The 24,411-nt window shown below is 40.8% G+C and overlaps 1 protein-coding gene across 1 annotated transcript; it reads right to left on the reverse strand.

Moving 5' to 3' along the window:
• Window positions 1–2,319: 2,319 nt before the first annotated feature.
• LOC145781091 (uncharacterized) lies at window positions 2,320–22,229 on the reverse strand. Its single transcript, XM_082592841.1, has 14 exons — window positions 22,102–22,229; window positions 21,296–21,454; window positions 14,240–14,337; window positions 13,422–13,467; window positions 12,955–13,055; window positions 12,189–12,308; window positions 11,881–12,031; window positions 10,333–10,478; window positions 9,215–9,346; window positions 7,632–7,773; window positions 7,138–7,304; window positions 5,880–6,028; window positions 5,287–5,458; window positions 2,320–4,942 (listed from the first exon to the last, which is right to left on the reverse strand). The coding sequence occupies exons 1-14, from the start codon at window positions 22,205–22,207 to the stop codon at window positions 4,208–4,210; spliced, it is 2,424 nt and encodes an 807-aa protein (XP_082448967.1). The 5' UTR covers window positions 22,208–22,229; the 3' UTR covers window positions 2,320–4,207.
• Between the last annotated feature and the right edge of the window lie 2,182 nt (window positions 22,230–24,411).

The following is a 24,411-nucleotide window of genomic DNA, read 5'->3' on the forward strand; positions in this document are numbered from 1 at the left end:
ATGATCAAACAATTATTTTATGACCTCCGTCAGATGATGCTATTGAGTAAACTCAAAACTTGCACTCGGACATTTACCTTAGAATTTAAGATGTGTGGTACGAAATAACAATGGTGCTTTGATAATATCGCTTTACTTCGGTGTCGCAAAACTTTTTTAAGAAGTGGGGATAGTTGAAACAGATCTTCGCCTCCGCAAACGACCACCAAATCGGCAGTAATTGCTTCAGAACTTTTCAATAATCTAATCAACACAGTGACTTTGCAGCGAATCACCATAATAAACTGCACATCAATGCGTTACCAGCTCAGTAGAGTGGTTTCGCTGCTTTCGGCTCTGGTAGATCTGAGATCGATTCCAGGTCGGGTCAAACCAAAATCTTCAAAAACGGTATCGATTGTGTTCTTTCTTGCATAACACAGTGAGGACAAGTCGTGTAATAACGTAATGACATGATAAATCTGATAAAAAAAACTTAAAAATGAGCCCTGTCGCTAACAGACCTTAGCAGTTGTTGAGCAAGAATAAGTAAAAACCATAGCATTAGCATCAACCTAAACACAATCACGGCTCTGATAACCTGCACAACGGACGCAGGGATATTTGAATACTCTCTTCAACTGACAGGACAAGTCAATGTCTAACAAGTCTCATTACAAGTTACAACCACCACCTTTCGGTCTCGATCAGGCTTCCGCTTGATCAAGCCCTTAGGTAGGTACCGCAGTGAAGTAATTCTTTCCACGAGTCCATAAAACTTCACGTTGTGCTTTAAAATGAACTAAAACAATCGACATGAAAATGTAAGTGATATTGGAAGATTGGAAGTAATATTGGAAGAAGAAAGATTTTTTCGAAAGCCATCGACTTTGATGGGAAGAGGAAACGTCCAAACAAACATGGAACGAACAAGTGGAAAATGAGACAGACAAAGTCGGACTGAAGAAAGAAACAGAACGAGATGGAGAATAAGAATGAAAACAATCGCTGCATGGAAAGAATCGGCCACCCCCACTTGTGGGGACAAAACCGAATTTGATTGATTGAACCTTTATCCTCGGACTGGGAAAGCTTCTTGCAGAGCTTAATCCTGGCAGTTTCGCATACTTGTAAAGGCTTTGAATCACAGACGCAGGCCCGGTCACCGAGAATGGCAGAATGAAGTTTCCAATTGTTGAAGTCTTGTTGCTAGGAATTATTCCATTCATTAGATGGCGCTGAATGGAGAGCAATCCTTAACGTGCGTTGCTCAAGCGCACACCCCGAGAGTCAAACCAGCGCTACTTGATCTTGAAGCTTCTTCGTTCCAGAAGTCACGCGCTAACCAACAGAGCTATCGGGGCGGAGTAATAATGATAATGAATTTGAAGGATGATGATGAAATGAACGCCGATGTCTCTCAACCTGTTCTGGTTCCTCGATGTTACTGAGGATGAAAAGGTATACGAGGATCCTTCATCTAAGAAACAATCGAGCCTTACTGATATCATCCACTTATAGCAGGGGTCACCAAACTACGGCCCGCGAACTGATTTCATCCGTCCTTCCACGTGCTGCAGAAATGGTAGCACAACAATTCAAAGACGCAAGGTTAAAGTTATAGTTAGGGTACTAGAAGTTACCATGGGTTAGGGTTATTGCCATTATCGTAAGTAAAATATCGGCTTTGAATTGACGCATAACCTGCGGAGATTATAGCTGCACTACAATTCTGTACATGTGCTTCCCTTGGCATTAGCAAACGTCTTTGGCTTTGCCTTTTTGTGTAATAGAGACTTTTTTGTTAAAATTGTTTGTTCTTGTATGTTGAATTTGTATATTTTTCCACCAGGCAGCCTACATGTTGGTGTTCTGTTTTTTTTCATTAGGATTTAGGCCACCACAAATGGGGACAGCCTAGGCCAAATTTGGAAAGATGTAATGTTTTTTCAAGAACACGATGCCCTGTAGTGTATCATTGCAGGGGTTAACTTTTCCAGCAACCTTTCGATTTTCATCACAACTTTGCTATTCCACCGCTGACTTTGTTATTTATTGTGCTCAATTCAAGTCAATGGAGATTCTAAATATATCTTTTCGCAGTTTGCATCCGGCCCTCGGAGAAAAAAGTTTGGTGACACCTGACTTATAGCATAAAAACCGTTGGGTTTTCTGAGCTGCCTGCTAAACACGAGACAATAGCAATCGTTATAATCAACGCGACGCTTTTTCTGTCACATATGACTAGTTCCCGGAAAATTCACTTTGTCGTGAACCCCGTATGATAGGGGGGGCAAGCCCTTCTAGAGCCCCAACACACAGGTCCTGATGAAGACAGCATTCAATTGACAAATATATTTATTTCAACTACGTCATCAATTGCACCTCCATTACGCGTCTATGCACAAATCAAAACGAACATACTAATGACGTCATATTAGTCGTAACTCCACCACTCCGGGTAAGTCGAGAAAAACTAATTGAAAATAAAAGCGAAAAAAAAACGACAAACAAAATCTCTGCATCAATATGTTGATAATCGTCTCATTCAGAAAAGTAAAACAATTGAAGACAACGAAGCATATGATTTCTCCAGTTCACTGCTTCCCATCGCAAACATTGCGTGTTATGCGTGTTGCTTTTTCGATTGGTTGATCAAGTGGCTCACATGGTGCTACAAAGTGCCAAGGCCATTTGGACAAAGTGCGAAAATATCCAACGACTTTTTGTGTCATACAAGATTCAAACGATAACAAATCAATGATAACTGTTTTCTTTGTCAAGCTTTGAAAGAAAAGCAAATCTGCAGTGGCCGCATCACCATACAAACAACTTGGCAGCAACGATGCCGGATGGAAATCGATGAGGGACAAGCGCTGAAATTTTCGCTTTTCGAAGACAGGGGGATCTCCCTGTTACGATACCCTCCCACAAAAGGTAAACAGCAAACTAGTTTTAGCCTCAGTGAGGCATAAGCGACACCGCGTGGCTTCATTGAAAGGACGTATTTACACCAGAATACCACATTCCATGTTGGTGACCTTGTAGCGAGGATTCATGGATGTAGATAAATTCACCAACTTGTATCACTCAGAAGCAATACAAGCGCATCCAGGAATGTTTCGAGCCAACCATAATTATTGACAACTTCTTACAAGATTCTCATGCGAGGTAACAAACTGCACACAATTTAAGGGGGTGGCGGCCAACTGAAAGTGAATGGGTCCTTTAGTCCCAAAAGCATCAGTTGCCCTCTATAATATGAGGCGGTCTCCACATACCCAGACAGCAAAATTCGTCACTGATACATTGATCTAACGTCTGCAGACGTTGAATCAATGTAAAAATAACAAATTTTGTTCTAGGTACAATCCAAGTCAACTTCACGCATCTTCGTTGATCCTTGCATGACCTTCTCACCACGGGAGAGATTTTTAACTGCCCCAATTGCTATGGGCCACCTTATCATGGCAATGAGTTGTCGGACAGACCAAACAATGATTGCACTGATATTCAATTGTGACGTAAGACAGTAAAGCAACAGGTATGACGTCATCAGAAAGAATGAAAGATTGAAAGCATCAACGATCTGCCTTCGAAACAGGTTTTGCAATACGTGTTGGCATGGCAACAAGCGGATAGCACCAGTGACGTAATAATGCTCAACGTCATTGTGACATTGACCACCAGGAGCATCCTCGTCTTCAAGGAAAGCCAGTTAATGACATCAGCGCGGTGCCAAAACCTTCCAACTGACAACCCCCGTGGTCGAACCCAGTGTAGTGGTTCGATTCCAGCCTTACAAGCATGGAAGAACACCGGGATGCGAACAATCGGTTTCATATTGAAGCGACATGAACACAAGAACGATATTAGCGGTGCGGAAAGTTCGTGACTGGGCAACACATTTTGAATTTTCGAAATCTCTTGGTTTCTTTCAAACAGAAACATTGAAGGCTTTTGGATCATCAACGTAGAAATATGATCTCCAGCGCCCAAGCACCCCACGCAAGGCGACGTCACTTCAATGACGTCATGTCCGAGCACGCTATTCGCAACAGATTGAGATGAATCGAAGGGAAGATCAGAACTGAGGTCGATAAGATGATTGCATTGTGTTTGAAATCTTGCGACAGCTAGCGTGCGTATGACGTAATCAGCTCGGCACGTCATGCCGTAAGAATATGCCACATGGAGGTAGCGACGTCATTTTGGCTGGTGGTTGCGATCAGTCCTTTGGAAACATGCTCAAGTCGAAATGCGTCACTGTGACGTTTGCTTCGTCGGCTTCTACCCTTGCATCATGCTGTGACGCGGAACTGACGTCAAAATCTTCATTGTTCTTGACGTCACTATGTTCAACATCATGTTCTTTGACATCACTGGATACTACGTCACCAGTTTCCATCACATCTGTTGGCGGATTATTTATTTTTGAAACATTTTCGTTGACGTCGCCACCATGCATTGCGTTTTCATTGGAAACGCTCACACACGATGTAACAGCGTGGTCCACACATTCAACTTTGAACAGTTTTGATGTGTTGTGGCATACGTGTGGGTCCGTGTTTGCAAGTGTTGGGGTGTCGTGTGTATCTGTGTGCGAGTTTGGCTCTTCGGCAAGCGGAGTGTCCTCCGCAGGGGATCCGACTGACGCAGGATTAGCAACACTCTTGCTGAATCCGCCATCCGAAGAATCCTCAGTCGTGTCGTCGAGTTGGTGTTGTGTGGCGTCACCTAGGGGAATGCTTGTTACCACGTCATCAGAATGCGGTGATGAATCCGATTCGAGTTTGGATTCATTCGTGGTCGTGTTCTCCAGTGGACTCGTGTCTTGACACTCGACCGTGGATTCGGTTCCCTGTTTGTAGTGTGTGGACACGACAGATGCATCTTTCATCTTGTGTTGGGCCAACTCTGCTCTCTTCTGCATCTCACAGCTACTGAACATGACGGGGGAGACCTACGTAACAATACACTTGTTACGACACAAAAGATTGCCTGGGAAACCATCGCAATGAAATTATTTAACAGGAAGCCACTGGGACGTGCTTTGGCGATGTTGAGATGAAGCAAGATTAAAGAAAAGACGAAATTTGAATGCACTCAGACCTCTCAGGGCCGTGGTAATTTGGCGACTGAAGACGTGATAAAAACAGTTCCTTTTGATTTGGATTCGCTGAAGTTGCTTACCCGCTAAAATGAGAGGATATTTAACGTTGTTTCAACGTCATTATTCATAAACTGAAGTAAAATAACAGTCTTGAAATCAAACACTGGTCAATCTGATGCAGTGACGTCACAAACCTGATGGTAGGAAACGCTGTTTGTTGGCAGCAGCTCAGGGGAGTTCATGGGGCTGTCGTCGATGTCATTAGCGCCTTTGGGCCGTACCTGTCCTTGCATCGCAGATGGGGAGTTGTTATTGCTGTTGTTCTGGCTAGTAGAGGCACCAGTGGAGTTGGTCATGTCCATGTACCTGTGGTACCGGGAACAAACGTTAAAAACCAAGAACAACATACGTTCCGGTACAAACCCTTCAATCGGGAGTTCAACTGATGGACCACCGTCGGTTCATTTTGTCGATCCTCTATCCGTGCAGCGAACGACACATTGTCCGCTCACAAACGTCACGGCTGGAGAATTAATACATTTCCAATGAAACATAAATAATACATGAGCCACTAGGTGGTGGCGATAAGTGAAACTGACAAACACCACCAGTGGCTACTGATAAGCTGACGGCACAAGATCATGGCTTCTCCTGGTTCAATCTGAAAAAAAGGCCATGCGAACTACCAATGTTCATCTTCACTAGCGGGCATCTCAGTACGATAATGAACAGTGAACACCTTATAGTCTATGTAAGATGCACAATGCACACTTGCACAGTGACTAACCGTAGCCCGGCCCGCTTCTCATCGTCTGATTTCTTCTGTCGTTCCAACTGCGCGTTGAGGACTTTCTCCAACGCTTTTTGTTTGTTGCGAGCGGAGTATTCCAACATGTCATCCATCAGCGATGCCTGCTTCGCAACCAGTTCCTTCAGCTGGGAATGTGGGTAAAATTGAGCAAAACATCTAACAGAACTAATTGTTGCGACATTTTTAGATCACATTAAAAACAGCTCCATTTTGCAATGAAGAAAGCTTTGTCACTTAATCAATAGAGCAAAAGTTCGACGGGTTCATCGCTTGCAATCCTCCAAAATAAGGAGACACTGGAAGAAAAATCATTCAACCGAGTCGCTCCCAACGAACCGTGACGTAGTAAATCACTCACGATACAATCTCATTTCAGGCGTTTACCAGGCAAAGGCAGCAGCTAGGGTCATTCTGTGGCGCGTCTAGCTTACAAAACGAAACTAAGACGATGTGTTTTGCTCAGCAATCATCGAAAAGATGATGCAAAGTTGAGGGCCTTGAAGTTTTATAAAATTGTGCGCACGCTTTATTATGTTTCATGCGCATGACAAAAGAAAACTTGAGTTTCAAACCAAAACAAAGGCAAAGACAACGTCTTTGCTTCACACATCTCCATTGCTCAGCCAAGGCGCATTGCAGCAACACAAGCGCCTGCAAGAGAACGACAAACTCCAAATAACAATACTAACGGCTTACAATGAGCGGATATGACGTCATTCTCGACATCCTGGTGATTAAGAACGCCAGGTAGTCGAGGCTAACGCTACAGCTACCATTGCATTGCTGCAACGTCTACTGACGCAACAAAGCCGCCATTGTGCCAGCGACGATCAGACAGCATCTTGCCACGTCTGTGCTTGCATCAGGAGAAGCCACCGCCGGGCTCTATCGATTGATGACGTACAAACGACAACACTATGGTTGGCAACTGCATTGGACGATTACCAGAGTGACATCACCACACAATAAGCAACGGAGGCAATGCAATGTAGTCGCGCGTCTACAACGCCGGCTGGTCGAGATCGAAGAGACGCTTTCAATCAGGCTCTGTGACGTAACAATGCACCTATTGTGCGAAACAAACCCCGTTCGAATTTGTGTTGACGATAACGAGTGCGCTTGGTGGGCAACATCAACATCTGATCAGCCACGTACCCAGTGAAGCATGGCAGGCCGGAAAGATGGAGCAGAAATCAGAATGGAATAAAATATAATCTCAAACCACTCTACTAACCGTTTCTTTGGGGTTAGGTTTGTCAATATCCAGTCGCAGCAAGGAAAAGTTAATTTTGAAGGCTAAGCTAAGCGCCATCAGCCCTCCAACCTTGATGTCGTTGAAACGAAGATCAAGTCTGATGAGCCGGGGCGATTCGGCCAGGAACTCGGCCACCGCTATGGCGCCTGTGGAGAACAAGGTTGAGTTCACCGGCATACGAAGCCACGAACCAAGACACAGTATATCCGACATTTCATGGATTGCCGTCCGAGTTTTTCGTCTCTCACCTTACACAATCGAAAGGGTGCACTGCTCTTTTTTATATAAAAAATAATATTGAGATTTTTGGTTGTTCACACGATAAAAGACAAGAAAAATGTAACAACAAAACGATGTAAAAAGACAAGGCAACCTTTGCAAAAGAGGACATAGTAAAAAATTAATTTCATTCAGAAAATCAAAACATACAAAGTACGCGTGAAGTAACGTGAAGACGGGGTGTGATGACTCACCTTCACAAGTCAACTTGGTCCCAACCATGCCCAGCCTGAGCAGTGAGCGGTTCTGTAGCAAGCCATCCTTCAGCTTCGACGCTCCATCGTCACCCAGCACGTTCTGACCGAGGTTGAGCGTGGTTAGGCTGAGAGTATGCTTCTGTGATGTAATAATCACGACACTAGTTACAATCGTTGATGCACTGATGACGTAATGACAGCGTAGTTTAAAGCAGCATTTAAATTTCCTGAATGTCATATTCAAAAACAAAACTCCGCCAAATGAGAACAAATTCAAACTAAGAACAAGTCAAGCAATTTTCTTCACACAATCTGCTCGAGTCAGACTGAAAGCAGCATTCAATTCAATTTTTACTGATACAAACATTGCTCACATCTGCACTGGTAAAGGTAAAAGTTGTATGCATTTACAAACACACAAGAAAAAGGGGGAGGAGAAAATTGGTTGGAGTGTTTTCTTTTTGTTTGCTAAGCCATGATTTAAGTTTTTGCATTTGTGATCTGTTGTTTTTATTCAAAACGAGAACAACTTCATGGCACATTACGTCACACAATCCTTACCAACGTGCCGGTCTTATAATAACGACTGAAGGCCGATGTAATTTGCATTTTAAACACTAGGCTAAATGTGCTTTATATTACGTTGAAATGATAGCTTGAATAAACAAATTACCTAAGTGTGATCACCCAATCTCAAGTCACTGTAAGAAACCTGGTGTAAAAAATGACAAATCTTTTCCTACTACCAGTGTTGCCAGATGTTCTACGAATTTCTAGCACAAGTGCCAAGATCTAGTTCCTTTGCATGGTATCAGCGACACAAAATTATACCCAAAACACACAAATTATACACGAAGACTAGATGCATTCTCACCATCAGCTTACACTAGCGATCGTGAGTGCTATCAAGCGCAGCTGACCAGCCTCAAATTATATTTGAAGCTTGCACGTTGCCATGACCTGTGTAGTGTGTATGGCCGCAGACTATGTTATTTTGCCAAGCCAAGATTGATTCACCATGCCAGGTTTATTTAATTAGATCACTTGTTATTTCAATAAACATTGAATACAAAGTGATGCACTTTTGGCGTGGGCGTAGCGCTTCAACCATGCTCGAGCGGGGTTGAGATTCTTGGTACATTGTCACAAACAATGATCGCATTGTTCTGATAGTCGGTAAATGTTTGAATAACTTCTAAAGATCAACTGACGCCATGTAACATGTCATTGCAGAGCAGGAGATCGACTTGAAATTGTCAATACGAGCCGCACCCACAGGCCACACCAGTCAACAACAATTCGCTTGGGATTAGGTGAAATACATCCGCGAAAAGCACCTATCATCCTATAAACATTCCTTGCAGCAGCAAGAACTGATGCAATGCTAGTTGTCCGTTAATTTCCAAGTTTCCAACCGCGCCTGCATCGAGACGTCCAAGATGTAAGTTGTAAAATCGCGGGTGTTTCATTATGACATCAACAAGATAGAATACACTTTCCGTTTGACAACTTGCACAGATGAGGCAATTATTAAGCACGTCATCAACTACGTCAACACTCGCATAAATGACATCACTCACCAAGGCCATGGCTAACTTTCCCATGCTTTGATGAGATATTTGATTATTCCAGAGCACCAGTGTTTGCAGGCCGCCGCCCAAGGCGTGGGGTTGGCTCACTAGACCATGACAGATGTGGCACAGACCAGCATCCTGCAAACGAACCAACCGTGAGCAACAATCCACTCCAGAATTATCATCAACAACATTGTGACGTGATAAAGATGATGCTACTGAGGATGCATGCAGAGCTATGCAACTAAACGTAATGAAAATATTTTTCAAAATATGTTTATTTTTGAACACACGTCTTGAAATTTCATAACATAAATGGGATATGGGCGTAAGCATTGTGACACCATAATGAAAATGCTAAGTCAATGACGTAATGATCGCGCAATAGTCGGTTATTTCAAAATGCAACAACCGCTTCTGACACATGATGAAGCAATTAAGTTCAAGAAAAGGCTCGCCTACGATGCTGATATTGTAAATTTGATCTTTTGAGAGCTCCTAGCATTCACCATTACACACCGATGTTTGTAGAATACACTACCACCGAGCACAATACATTTACATGATACGCAACTCTGCCATGAAAACAGAAGATAAAAAACAACAAAGTTTTATGTCATGTCTATCTGCCGAGTTAGTGTTAGGAGATGAAATATAGCGGGAAATGAACATGGCTTGCCAAATCCTAACATTTACACGTTGCCAAGGAAACAATGCCACAGTAGCATCAGCAATAGCAGCACACGGATGGTAAACATCACAAGATCAGGAGTTTCCTGTTTACATTTTTATAACAAGCGGAATGTGGAAACTATGCTGGTATGCTGCAATCGTTCTACGAAACATCATCTCGCAAGATTGGTCTGTTTTGCATTGATCCAACGTAAGCAGACATTCGAAAAACCCATTTTGTAAACGGAGATGAGCGAAATGATTAAGAGTTCAAATAAAATTCTCAAAGGCTCAAAGCCTTCGTGGCTGATGAAGCTGGCAAACCGTGACATAAGCCACCACGAAAGAACCTAGCTTGCTCCGTGGCGACAGCTTCCTGTAGGTTGATTCATCAGCGCTTAACGTTAAACAAACGCAAAAAGTTACCAGGTTACTCCAGTCGTTAACCCCACCTGGATTATGTTGTTGCGGAGATCCAACAACTGCAAGACAGAGTTGAACTTGACCAGGTTGGCAATTTGTAACGCATCGGTGGAAACTAGTTGATTGTCAGCGAGAAAGAGCTCCCTCAGCGTCGTGTTCATGCGCAGAGCGGCCACTGCGTTGTCAACAATACAAAGGTTACTATCACGTCACACCGATGACAATGCTGCATAGCAAGCTCCGCGGAATGAAATGCTTGAGGAAAATAATTCCGATAAAAAAAAAAGCACGGAATGTTTGAAAGTCTTTTAGAAAACTCCAGCTTGTCACAAAAGAGTGATTTAAACTTTCAACCACCGCACAGCGGTATGTTATTGTGGGAGTAAGATAAGTCTCAGGTGCACTGTGAATGTTTCTAAATTGACGTAATAACGTTGACCACAAGCAACAGAAAGAGAAGCATTCGAGCGAGACACAAAACAACACAATGGCTGATGTCACGTTCTACTCTGTGTTCTGATCACTAGAAACATATCCACTAAGGCTCGTTGTTAGTTGGTAACCGAGACAGCAAAACTGGTAATTTTTACATTGATTAAACGTCTGCATACGTTAAATCAATGTAAAAATGACGGATTTTGGTGTCTGGGAAGCAGAGTATGATAGCAGGGAAGTGTCTGCGCTTTAGAAATAAAATTTATCCTTTAGGAAATGACGCCAACCAAAATATAACAACGAAGACCTAAAAAATATTGTGTGAATAATTTCTATAGAAACCAACTGAAGTTGATGGTTGGGTGAAGGTAGTATTTGTTTGCGTGCGGCCGTACGTCTATGTACACAATGAAACCACGCCTCTTTAGCAGACATACCAAGACAGCAAACTCCGTCATTGTTACATTGATTCAAATTCTGCACACGTTGAATCAATGTAAAAAACTATGGATTTAACTGTCTGAGTAACGACTTTTAATGTGCAGCGAACTCGTTGAATTGTGCGTACAAGTCACGTCAAAATTCTTCAGTATTGTCGTCGTAACGTGTCACAGTAACGTGTCATATGACGCTGACGTTACGTTATTACGTAGGCTACTCGGCTTGATTGGCATGAACAAGCAAAGGGAAAGTCCAATTAAGTGAAATTATGAATGAAATGCGAGACTGAAATAACCGGAATGACCACACGATCTTTCCCTCACTGAGAATAATGGCGGCGCGTAACAAAAGCAGTTAGTGGCGCGACTACCAATCGCGCGAAATGATTTTCGCGAAACTGACAGATGTGAATACACTGTAAGTCTGAAATGACAATGTATCACTATTTTAAGTGTTTAAAAACCTTTGTTTCCATTTTAACTGAAAGGAAACCTTCAAACCGCCAGTTTCGTGTACTTGGCCTTGTTTCAAAACTACACATTTTCAAATTAACAACGCACCATTTTGTTTTAATGGGTCGAAAAAGGAGAAATAAAGAACAAGATTAGCAGAGCAGTCTACTACACGATTCTTTCCTAAAAAGAATTGTGAGAATAACACAAATTAATAACTGCACAGTGCACACTATTTGAAACCCTCACCTATCAACAGCATGGGTCGACCACTTAGGGAGGCACTTTCGAGGTGGAGGGTTACTAAGGTGTGGCTGAGTCGCAGGGCTCGCCCCACAAACGGAACGGCCTGCTCGGACAGCGGAATGCTGTGCCCGTCAAAGAGGCGGAGGCAGGACATCTGTAACCAGGAAAAAAACAATTTTAAGAGAAGTACTAGTTGAAGTTTTGCTTCACATGTCAACCTAGTTGCAAATGACGACAAAAACGTAACTAGGAAGTCACACATTATAGAAGCTGTCAAATTTGATCACAATAATAAATCGCGCCTTTCTCACCTTCCTCATCATGTGAGCGGCGGCCTGCCAGCCTCTTGTGCCTAGGTTCCTGTTGAAACCAACCAGTACGTTGACAGCCGATTCATAATATTCTATCATATCAAACAGCGCGGCAGCCGACTGGAAAATAGGATGCACAACAATTGAAACTATAGCCGAAAGACATTGAGGACTGGAGGACAATAAGGACAAACTGAAGTGGATAATTTTGTTCTCTTGTCAAGAATCTTATTATGCTGCCCAACTTGCGTTTAAGTTTCATCATTTGCAAGGAACTGGTGACAACAAAAGCAAGAGTCGTGGCAAGAAAAGCAAGAACGTTTTCTTTTTACACCAACACATTACAATCTTGTAAAAATATTTACAAAAGCAAGATAACATATTGTTACAATGGCCGTGTTATACATTGTTGGTTTGAAAGCTACATAAAGCTACAAGCGCGACTGCCAACATTTAATAACAACAGACAAACGTTTCCACGCTAATTCATAGCAGCCACATCACTTCTCGAAGTCACAAGACAACGGCAATGAGAACAACCCCTGATCCCATTATCGTGTGAGATGAATATTTCGTTAGTACAATACAGACCAATACAATATTGCAAGGTTGATTCCAAAGCTAGGAAATAGCTTTGTTTATTCAAAAGTCATTGAAGTTTTATCTACCCCCACAAAACAATCAACCTTCATCTGCACCCAGTTAACCTTCATTCACACCCAACAGAACATAACAGTAATGTTGGCATGCAGTTGGAAGCGCTTACGTCATCGTCAAGGTTGGTTGCCTCCAAGTCCATGATGATAAATTGGACGCGCTTGAAGACCGCCTCTAGCGTCTCCACAACCTTTGTGTCCAGCTTCTCTCCTGGATAACAACCGAAGTACAAGGTAGTAGATACAAGGCAATTGGTCTGCTTGTTGTAAAGCGTGCAATATCTACAGTAATCACTGATTAACGATTCCATCAATACAAGCAGACGCCCATAGCAGGGCCTGGTCATCTGGCGATATAAAGGCGAGGTCCATTATTATTGATCTTGAAGAAAAAATAACCAAATTTGAGATAGCAATTGTGATTGCAGCAGATTGAGGATCTATTTGATGCAGAAATTGTTCACTGACTTACTGTGAAAGCTCTTCAGTAAAAATTGCAAAATTTTAACAGCCGTTAAAAACATATTAGTTAAAACAACAGGCCCAAAAAAAATGTTAATGTTCAAATTCCTTGTACCTTTCAATGTTAAGGAGGACGCCCTGACGGAGAAATCGTGGATTTCCTGAAAGCATCATAAAGAAGGTTAGTAGATGGATTGCTTTATTGTAAAGTGGTTAACATTACATGTATTTGCTTAGTAGGTCACACAGACACACATGAGTTGTATCGACAGAGTGACTACAAATTTATACGCAAATACCCAATTTTCTTTGTGAATACCGCAGCAATGCAGCATGAATTGAAAACAATCAAACAATAAGGAAAAAATTAGAATTTAAAATGATCGGAACAGCTTCGTTGTTTACATTGTGATGTCATCAGCCACCAATGACGTTTCAGCATTAACCTCATTTGAGAGAAGAGGTGGTTGAGTTCGAGAAGGCCGCTTAAATCATTTCGAAAAATATTAAGCTTCAGTTTAAAAAATTACCAGTTAAACTGAATCAAACAGAATGATGTGATTGATCACCATGCTGATTGCTGAAGTATGTCAAATTACCATTCATCTAAAAACCTTAACAACCTGTTGCACCCTTGTTAACCAGGTCTTTTTTAAGGTTTGGTTTGGGTGACCGCCAAGTAGTTTTAAGAGACCGCAAGTGTTTCATTTAAATACCAAAAAATAGCCATATTTGCTTAAGACATAGCGAGAAACAACCATTACTTTTCTACTGTAGTTGCAAGTCCAAATTTTGGGAAACCGCTGGAGAAATTTGGGGAACCGTTTCAGTCCCCCAAAACACCTTAAAAAACACTGGTTGGGACCACCAGAATGTTCTTATTCAAATAGAATATATGCTAAGGTGCATACGGGCAGACGGTTTTTGACAAACCTGCAGTTGTACAAGTAACTTCGTAATTGGTTTCACTCCCCATTGCTGGCAGGATTGTGTGTAAGCTTGGATTAGTTCTTCGGTGGAAGTTGTCTTGGCTGATAACACAAAAATATTTCCAATTAAATAGTTTTGATTGCTCTGGTCTGTAAGCCATGAGTACGATCACCTATTCACCTGGTGCAGTTTGTACACAATGCCACGTTACACAAAGAAACCTAGTTGCGTTTCTATGAGTAACCAAATCCTGCAATTAACTGTTAACACATGACCAGAGATCATGTGCAAGTTTGCTATCTTTATACAATAAGCATTGTGTAATTCAATTATTCACATTACAGTAACATAAGTAAAAGTGCTGGGAATTCCCTTTTACTTAGTGCCGTATTGTGTGAGACTGGGCCTCCATACAGCATTACAGCTACACTGACAATGATTATTGCTTCAATTGTGACATGACATTATGGCAATAATAAATATTTATTTAACTTTTTATGCACAAGCACAAGTACGCAAACAAAATTATATTTCACTTCTAAATTATTTGAATGATTCTGAATAAGAGAAATAAGTCAAAATGGAAATTGAAAAAACTTACTGTAATTGCAATGATTTGTGCATGTACACATTTGTAGTAAAATTGGTTAAGTTTATCCAAATTAAACTTCTTAATAACAGCTAATTTTATGCTACCATAACAAGCAAGTGCTACATGTGGCTAGATTACTCTACATCACACTAACTCAATTATGAAAAGTGAAACAAACTTTAGTTGAGTTTAGGGTTGCCAGATTTTTTCCCTCAAAATAGTGAACATTTTGAAATCGCGCGACCGCATCCTCAAAGTTCTCAAAGCAGTGGCGTAGCTAGGAATTGTGAAAGGGGGGGGAGGGGTTAACGGCTGGCGGGCGAAGCCCAACGGCGTCTTTGCCAAAAGCGACACCCAGTGGCGGGGGGCCTCCCCCAGAAAATTTTGAAAAATGACTTTGAATTTGGTGCATTCTGAGAGCATTTTCAACAAAAATGTGGGTATAAATATTCCTGTAAAATGGTGCTGTCTGGTGGCATAGCAAAAGAATAAGATCATGTTTTCTTGGGCATTTTTCGGTAATAGAGCTATGTCTCTATGTTTTCTTGTTGCTAATTTCTGGCTGAGATACCGTATTTGAATGTTTCGTATTGGTAAAACTCGCTCTTTTAATGCAGTTTCGTTTAAAATTAGGCAAACTTTGTTTTAAAGATATAGAGACTGAAAGCATCATTCTCAATATAGTGACGTCACACGCGTGCCAAAGGGGAGTTGTAATCCCCAAAACCCCCTTCTTGGCTACGCCACTGTCTCAAACACATGCCAAAGCCCAAAATACGTGCAATTGCACCCTCTAACGCATGCCACACGCCTAAATGAGTGCAACCACGCCCAAATATGTAAAGAATTATTGCATAAATAATATGCAAAAATTGTTGCAATACAATATGTGATGTTGTCTGACACAACAATTTGGTTCATAAGTGATACCACAGATGAAATTTAATAAAATTTTACTTTCTTGATCTTCTTTAGCAAGTACTGTAGGCTATAGTGCTCTACTTATCACAGGTTGAATCCAGGTAATTGGCTAGCTAGTATCTTGCAGTGTACACAGCATATACCTACTGATCCTAAAATGGCAAGAAAAGAGACCCACGATTAGAAGCGCTAATTAGAACACTCCTACTTGCTTATGTAACTTAGTTTACTTAACATACTTTTCATGCGACTGCTGCCTTCAATAAAGGTTTGTTTGCAGAAATTTGTTCTTTAAATTCTAAGTACGGTAGCTAAAAGGTATGTTAAAGAATACACACAATTCACTTTTAACAGAATAAACAGCTAAACGGTTTCGCTCAGTGGCGTAGCCAGGAATTTTGAAAGGGGGGGTTTTGACGGCCGTCGGGGGGGTCTGGATGACCTCCCCCAGAAAATTTTGAAAAATTACTACGAATTTGGTGCATTCTGAGAGCATTTTCAACAAAAAATATGGGTATAAATATTCTTCTAAAATGGTGCTGTCCGGTGGCATATCAAAAGGATAAGATCACGTTTTCTTGGGCATTTTTCGGTAATAAAGCCATGTCTCTATGTTTTCTTGTTGCTCATTCCCAGCTGAGATATTTGAATGTTTGGTATTGGCAAAACTCGTTCTGTCACACGCGGGACAAAGGGGGGGGGGAGTGTGACCCCCAACCAACCCCCCCCCCCTTTGGTACGCCACTGGTTTTGCTCATCTGTCCATATGTTACCCATAACACTGAAAATTCTCTCAACAATGGCATTAGATACAGGGAGACATTGCATAATGGACAAATTTTAACAATTTAGGTGCAGTTTCTTTCTGAAAGAAGTTAGTCCACTTTTCCAGCGATGATCTTAACTTATTAGCCACATCACACATGATTGAGTAGCTGGCCTACACAGTCTATAAACAAACAGTTAAATGGCCAAACTTCTAGGCTGTTAGTTGCTCAGGCTAGTGGCTTTCAGTTTGTCAGCTACCTAGGCTGTACACTACAGTGTACACTCCACTGTTGGACTTCGTGCTGGCCAAGCCTGGCTTTGGCGAAATTACACTGGGGTAGCAAATTAGGGGTTTTTCCTCAAAGCACCAGACTCATGTGCTTTCACTCTCTAAGCAGCAGAAGTGTATAGTCACTGGTTAATTCATGGCTATTGGCTAAAATATATTGACAGAATTGTAGACAAAAATTAATTGTCAAAATAGTGAACATGTTCACTATCACTATTAGCAAAATAGTTTACAGTGAACATTTTTTCTAAATAGTGATTTGTTCACTAAAATAGTGAACATTTGGCAACCCTAGTTGAGTTGCATAGACTCAAATTTCAGAGAAAAGACAAATATTTACACATTAAAAATATTAATGAGCTAACAAAATACAATCAGCCTACTATCTTATCGTTCATCTGTATATAGCCTACCTCGCTGTAGTCACTGTGTATATATTATCGGAATGGCCCGTTTCGGCGAGTCCGATTCGGCGAGTCCGATTCGACTAGTCCGATTCGGCGAGTTCCCTATTCGGCGAGAGCCCTTTTCGAAGAGTGCCCTATTCGGCGAGTTTTTGAAATTTTTAAAAGGAAATTATCGGGTACCGTAGCCAAATTGCAATTGCCGTTTTTACATCGTTTTAACGTCGCTAAACGTTGAAATCGTGCAGAAAGGAATAAAAATAAAATGTTTGAACTATTAATTAAATTAAAATTCGTCATGTCAGTTCAGTTGTTTTTATTTCTGACCATCATATGAAAAACAATACACGTCAACATAGCAAAGGTAGAAGCGACAATTCACGTCAACATAGCAAAGGTGTAGAAAAAGGTAGAAGCGACAAAACGCGAACGTTAAAACGTGCTTGTGACCGAAGTAAGTTATTGAGTTGAAAGAAATTTGGCAAGGTTGCATCACCTTCAAAAAAATTTAAGATATGAAGGAAAAATAAAACAAAGAAAATGTTACGAAAAAAATAATGTTTATGTCTATAAGTTAGTACTTTTGAATAGTTAAAATCATAGGCGCCTAACTATTTTTTTGGCGGTGGGGGCGAAAGCGTGTTTCATCAGCAGCAACGTAAATTCAGCGAAATGTCACGCAGATGGATGACGTAATTATGTCGTCACACTAGGATTGCTTTTATTGCCACACTCGGAGTTATCGCTACGTTCGACCTACCGTTAATTATTATAAACAAAGCTCGACCAAAACACATGCTATGCGTCTGCGTTGGCTAGCGGTTGATGGACTGCGACTCTTTAAGCTAAGCGCAACATAAAGTTTGGCAACGAACTAGATTTATTAGCATGAAACAAGAGACGAAAAGGTTTACTAAAAGGTATACTGTAAATAGAATGAAAATACTAACTTGATCATATGCTTGAAAATATACCTGTTGAAAGCAAAATCATTCATGTTTACATCAATTCAACAGCAGTCACCTTTAATAAATTTAAAAGTTGCTGACATCCGTAAACAGCCCTTGAAAAATAGTTACAGAGAGACGTTTGATTAAGTTTTCGACTTGACATTGCTCCCTTTTCACTACAATATCGCAACTTATGGCTGACCAGCTTTCAAGTTCCAATTCGCTGTAATACGCCTGTTTTCGTGTTGCAAATGAAACAAAAGATGCGCATATTCCCCGCCTTTGATCGGGTTTCTATGGCAACGGTCGTGTGTGCGCCATGCAGTTTGCGCGAGTCCGTTGTTGTGTTGATTATGCCACTTGTGCGACTGTGGGCAGTGCGGTTTGTAAATTTAGCCGGGAAGAACGCCCCTCTCTTCACGTGTCCTCTGCCCTGGCGCCTGCTGGTTTTGTTGGCTCTTTCTTTGTTTCCACAAAGATAAGAGTTAAACTGACTGGTAAAGCGGTGGTCGAATAAATTTGTGGCAGAATACGGTGCGATACTGATGAGCCCAGCCATGGGCGAAACACGTGTCTATCGCTGTCAATTCTTGCTACAAATCGGCTGCCGAGAAACATATCGTTGATTGGAAAGTCTGAATGGCTTGCGTGGAAGCTACACCGTTATGGTTAGCGAATCGCAGCTGCTCGCTGTACTAGCGAGTGCTCAGCCTTGTGCTGATAGCCGGGAAGAACGCCCCTCTCTTCACGTGTCCTCTGCCCTGGCGCCTGCTGGTTTTGTTGGCTCTTTCTTTGTTTCCACAAAGATAAGAGTTAAACTGACTGGTAAAGCGGTGGTCGAATAAATTTGTGGCAGAATACGGTGCGATACTGATGAGCCCAGCCATGGGCGAAACACGTGTCTATCGCTGTCAATTCTTGCTACAAATCGGCTGCCGAGAAACATATCGTTGATTGGAAAGTCTGAATGGCTTGCGTGGAAGCTACACCGTTATGGTTAGCGAATCGCAGCTGCTCGCTGTACTAGCGAGTGCTCAGCCTTGTGCTGATAGCCGGGAAGAACGCCCCTCTCTTCACGTGTCCTCTGCCCTGGCGCCTTGCTGGTTTTGTTGGCTCTTTCTTTGTTTCCACAAAGATAAGAGTTAAACTGACTGGTAAAGCGGTGGTCGAATAAATTTGTGGCAGAATACGGTGCGATACTGATGAGCCCAGCCATGGGCGAAACACGTGTCTATCGCTGTCAATTCTTGCTACAAATCGGCTGCCGAGAAACATGTACCAGTCCTTGTTACGTTGGTTAGTGGTAACCTCGGGCCGAGACTTCAAGTTCATTTTCACAGCAACCGATTCACTGCCGCGATAATTCTCTGCAGAGGTTTCGACTTTCAAAAGCGACAGGAGGCTGTTTTCAAGCGCATTAAGTTAAACGCACGCTGCGTCAACGTAGCAAATTATGTTGTTTTTGGGTGCATTCAACATCTGATGACATTGAATCGACGCAAAATGGTAGATTTTTGCTATGTCACAGGCAGCAAAATCAGTCATTTTTACATTGATTCAACGTCTGCAGACGTTAAATCAACGTAAAAATGACAGATTTTTTTGTCTGGGGTAGGATTGTAGCATCGTTACTCGTTCTAGTGATTATTTACTGCGAAGCTGTTGCGGTTTGTATTTAAAAATGTTTTCCTGCTGCCGATCGCTAGTTCATCTATTGTTTTATGTATCAATGCCGCATAAAAAGTTGCTCCCACGCGGAAATATGCGTGGGGGCCTGGCCCCCACGGCTTAGGCGCCTGTTAAAATGATTAGTTTGGATCAACAAATGTGTGACTTACACTCCTACAGCTTAGATTGAAAGGAAATTATCGGGTAGGCTACCGTAGCCTAGTTATACCGACCAGCAAAAATTTGTTACAAGAACCCAGTTAGCCTAACAGTTCATTTTTACATTGTAGTAACAGAATGAAAAGGCTAACCAAATGTGTGGCCTATCGTTTTAACGTCGCTAAACGTTGAAATCGTGTAGAAAAGGGTGCTTTTGCTGACTACGATACGTTGAAACTGAGAAACATTCACAGAAGCCCTACGATACGTTGCATTTTTAAGATAATGTATTCAGACGTTGAATCAATGTACAAATGAAATGTTATGCTAAATGGGTTCTTGGAACAAATCGTAGGGCTTCTGTGAATGTTTCTCAGTTTCAAAGTATCCTAGTCAGCAAAAGCTCCCTTTTCTACACGATTTCAACGTTTAGCGACGTTAACACGATAGGCCACACATTTGTTTAGCCTTTTCATTCTGTTACTACAATGTAAAAATGAACTGTGTTCTTGGAACAATTTTTTGCTGGTCGGGATAACTAGGCCACGGTACACGATAATTTCCTTTCAATCCAAGCTGTAGGCCACACATTTGTTGGTCCAAACTAATCATTTTAACTATTCAAAAGTGCTAACTTATAGACATAAACATGATCTATTTTTTTTTTTTTTGTAACATTTTCTTTGTTTTATTTTTCTTTCATATCTTAAATTTTTCTGAAAGTGTTGCGACCGTGCCAAATTTCTTTCAACTCAATAACTTACTTCGGTCACAAGCACGTTTTAACGTTCGCGTTTTGTCGCTTTTACCTTTTTCTACACCTTTGCTATGTTGACGTATTGTTTTTGATATCATGATCAGAAAGAAAAACAACTGAACTGACATGACGAATTCAAGCACGTTTTAACGTTCGCGTTTTGTCGCTTCTACCTTTGCTATGTTGACGTGTATTGTTTTTCATATGATGGTCAGAAATAAAAACAACTGAACTGACATGACGAATTTTAATTTAATAGTTCAAACATTTTCTTTTTATTCCTTTCTGCACGATTTCAACGTTTAGCGACGTTAAAACGATGCAAAAACGGCAATTATAATTAGGCTACGGTACCCGATAATTTCCTTTCAAAAATTTCAAAACCTCGCCGAATAGGGCACTCGCCGAATAGGGCTCTCGCCGAATAGGGAACTCGCCGAATCGGACTAGTCGAATCGGACTCGCCGAATAGTAGCAGACCCATATATTATACACCGTATTTTATAATTAAATGCAAAAATTACATATTTTCTAATTCTTTGCATACGCACCATGAGCCCATGGATTTCGTGGTTCTCCATAGCCACTTATTATTTTGTCATCTTCAGGAAAACTAACGCGACGAGATTCATTTTTGCTCTTTATTTCTTTTGACAGTATACTATTGGTGCCTTCTTGGTTGAATGTAGATGGTAAGCGACCAATATCATCTAAAAACAACATGTTTGGTTTTGTAAAGAAGGAAGCATTCTTCCTGGCTATCAGCACAAGACTGAATACAGTGAATAGTGAATACTCACTAATACAGCAAGCAATTGCAATTCGCTAACCATAACGGTGTGGCTTCCACACTAGCCATTCAGACCATCCAATCAGCTATAAGTTTCTCGGCAATCGATTGTAGCAAGAATTGACAGGGATAGACACCGTGTTTAACCCATGAGGCTGTTGCTTGTCAGTTTCACACCACTAATTCATACCACAAGGGTTTTCAACCACCGGTTTTAACAGTCAGTTTCAGTATAACTCAGGGGTCCCACTCAAGATTTTCCTATTTTTTAGTACGAATTTATGCCAAAAAGTCAAAAATTTATGATGATGTAGGCACCTTTGTATAAACAGAGACAAGTTAATAACTGAAAAATTTCTTTCTTGAACATACATAGATATTTAGATAACAAAAGCTGCACTATCACAACATGTGTATTGTGCAAGGTGATAATTTGCTTTTATTCCGATGTTTTGTTAAAGCAAAGCATTCAAAATCTGTTTCAACCGATTGCAGTACTGCTTAACAAAATGTTTGATAGATCCATAACACATTGCACTTTTAAGATCACTACAGTAACTAACATACCATTTGCTTCAGAAAGAAACTGTGGACAGTTTGAGTCGACCACTTCAGGAGAATTTAGATTCACAGCATTTGCCGATGCGTCATCATTAAGTTCATCCATTATCATACAGCAAGTTAGCTTCACATGCCTAATTAATATTCTGGTGTGTAACAAACCTAAACCAATATCAAAATGTATGGTTGTTTATTACTATTAGGCAAATAACAAAGTAAAAGGAGAAACAATAAAGTTGTTTTATAACTTCATTAACTCAAACTTTGAATGTAGGGTCAACAGCCCTGTAGGTTCAGACACCTTGAGTCCTTGACACATGCCAGACAGGCACCTACACTATGATGCTGAGAGTGAGGTATATATTAAGGTTCTGTTGCAGTGTTGCACTGTCTGTGGTGCGAGGCAATATTGGTGCTATCCCAAGTATATATATACAGTATATTTTACTGTAGGTTATGCTAGTCACAACATGGCATATTTAAAAAAAGATCAAGTAGCCTAATTTACTTAAATAGAAAGTTCTAATGAGTTCTAATGTATTTTGTAACTTAGTTTGATTTGCATAAACACACATTTGGCAAACTTTCTATTTTGCTTTCTGATTGAAGATCTGTTGTGAAATTTCTTGCACGATTCCCAATATCAGATTGTATAAAACAAAATCGTCATTCAGATTATTAAAAAAATTTACCAATAGAACCTGATTTCAGAGCACTCAATTAGTAGACCTATGAGAACGCATGTCTGCCATGGTTAATGTTTTTAAGTATAACAGTTTAATTGAAATGATATATTGCAAAGGATTGAAAAGCTGTGAAATAGACAACTCTGGACAATTGGGCATTGTCAGCATTTCCGGAGTTGTGGAGCCTTAACCTTAGACTTAATCTGCAAAAATAGCCAAACTAAAACAAGCAACTCTGACAGTAAGTATTTAGAGATACCATTACCAAACACGTAGGTGGTACGATCTGGGTTTATTTTTTCGCTGAGACTTTTCGGTCATTTGTCCGAAATGACTTGAAAAAATTCGGTCATTTTTATTTATTTCGGTCATTTTTAGTCATTTTTGGTCATATATAGTCAATTGACTATATATTTTGTCGGACATTTTGACCGAATTGACTATATTTTTTTCGGTCATTTTGCTAAAAAATCGGTCAATGACCGATAAATGACCGAAAAAAAAAACCTAGGGTACGATATCCAATTCACTGAATATGCATTTATTTCATAATCAATTTTTAAATCAATCTGTTTTATAAAAGTTTGTTTGCAAACATACACCACCAGATTTCATAAAAACAAAGCAGAATTGAAGATGTGCCAATAACAGTAGTGCAGTCATCTTGTCGGTCATCATTACATCAAAACTTAAATCAGGCATGATGCCAGAGACTTTTAATAAAACTAAGATACTTTGTTTGGTTATTTTTTTATTACCAGGACAAGCCTAGTTAGACAAATTTGGTCAATTTGCATACAAGCTTGTTTACAAAATATTTGCAAGTCAAACTTTGACAACTAGAACTAGCCTATCCATCAATTTCAACTTGTGTTAATAAAAGTGTAAACTGTAAAAAGCAAAATGCGAGAACAAAAAATCTCATGTCAAAGTTTTGACTGAAGCTTCATCCTCAAATTGAGATCTTAATCCTGGCAGTTTCATAGATTCTTGAAAATACTTACATAGGCCGAGTGGTCATTGAGTTATTAAGAAATGTGTCCTCTTGTTGAATTGTTGTCGGAGCTGGTATACAAGTCCCCCCCCCCCCTTGGTAACTCATGACAAACACAGGACTCAACCAAACATGTAGGGTGCAACTACTTTACCTTTACTTTACTGTTCTCACACTTCAATCCACGTTTTGGTCAATTCGTCTTTGTCATGAGTTGCCAAGGGGGGGACTTGTATACCAGCTCCTTGTTGTCTATAAATTATGACATATGGTAGTATACCATCCAAATTGTCGGCAGGCTATTGCTCAATGAACAGCTACAGCATTTTAAAATACGTTGCTCAAGCGTAGCCTACACCTTAAGAGACCAACAAACACATTGCTTTCTGATCATGCCCTTTGTTCTTTTCCTAGACAGGTGCTTACCGTATTCATCCAAACTAACGTTTAACCCTTTGCGGTCAACAGGCGAGTCTGGCTCGCCTTTTCAAAATTGCCGATTTAGTCGTAAGGCGAGTATAGCTCGCCTTTTCCTAAAATTCCACTTTGCACACTCGTAAGGCGACCGTTTCTTGCCAAACGTAAATTTTCGGCAAACAAGCATACTTGCTATGAAAATATGTTGCTATTACTTCT

Source organism: Aplidium turbinatum, chromosome 12, assembly GCF_918807975.1.
Source record: "Aplidium turbinatum chromosome 12, kaAplTurb1.1, whole genome shotgun sequence".
In the NCBI taxonomy this organism is placed as follows: domain Eukaryota; kingdom Metazoa; phylum Chordata; class Ascidiacea; order Aplousobranchia; family Polyclinidae; genus Aplidium; species Aplidium turbinatum.

Coding starts and splice junctions, on each gene's coding strand:
- LOC145781091 (XM_082592841.1), bottom strand. CDS start 22,207: ATGATAATGGATGAACTTAATGATGACGCATCGGCAAATGCTGTGAAT. Junction 14,338..21,295: donor ACGAAATCCATGGGCTCATG/GTGCGTATGCAA, acceptor TTGTGTTATCAG/CCAAGACAACTTCCACCGAA. Junction 7,774..9,214: donor GAAAGTTAGCCATGGCCTTG/GTGAGTGATGTC, acceptor ATTACATCACAG/AAGCATACTCTCAGCCTAAC.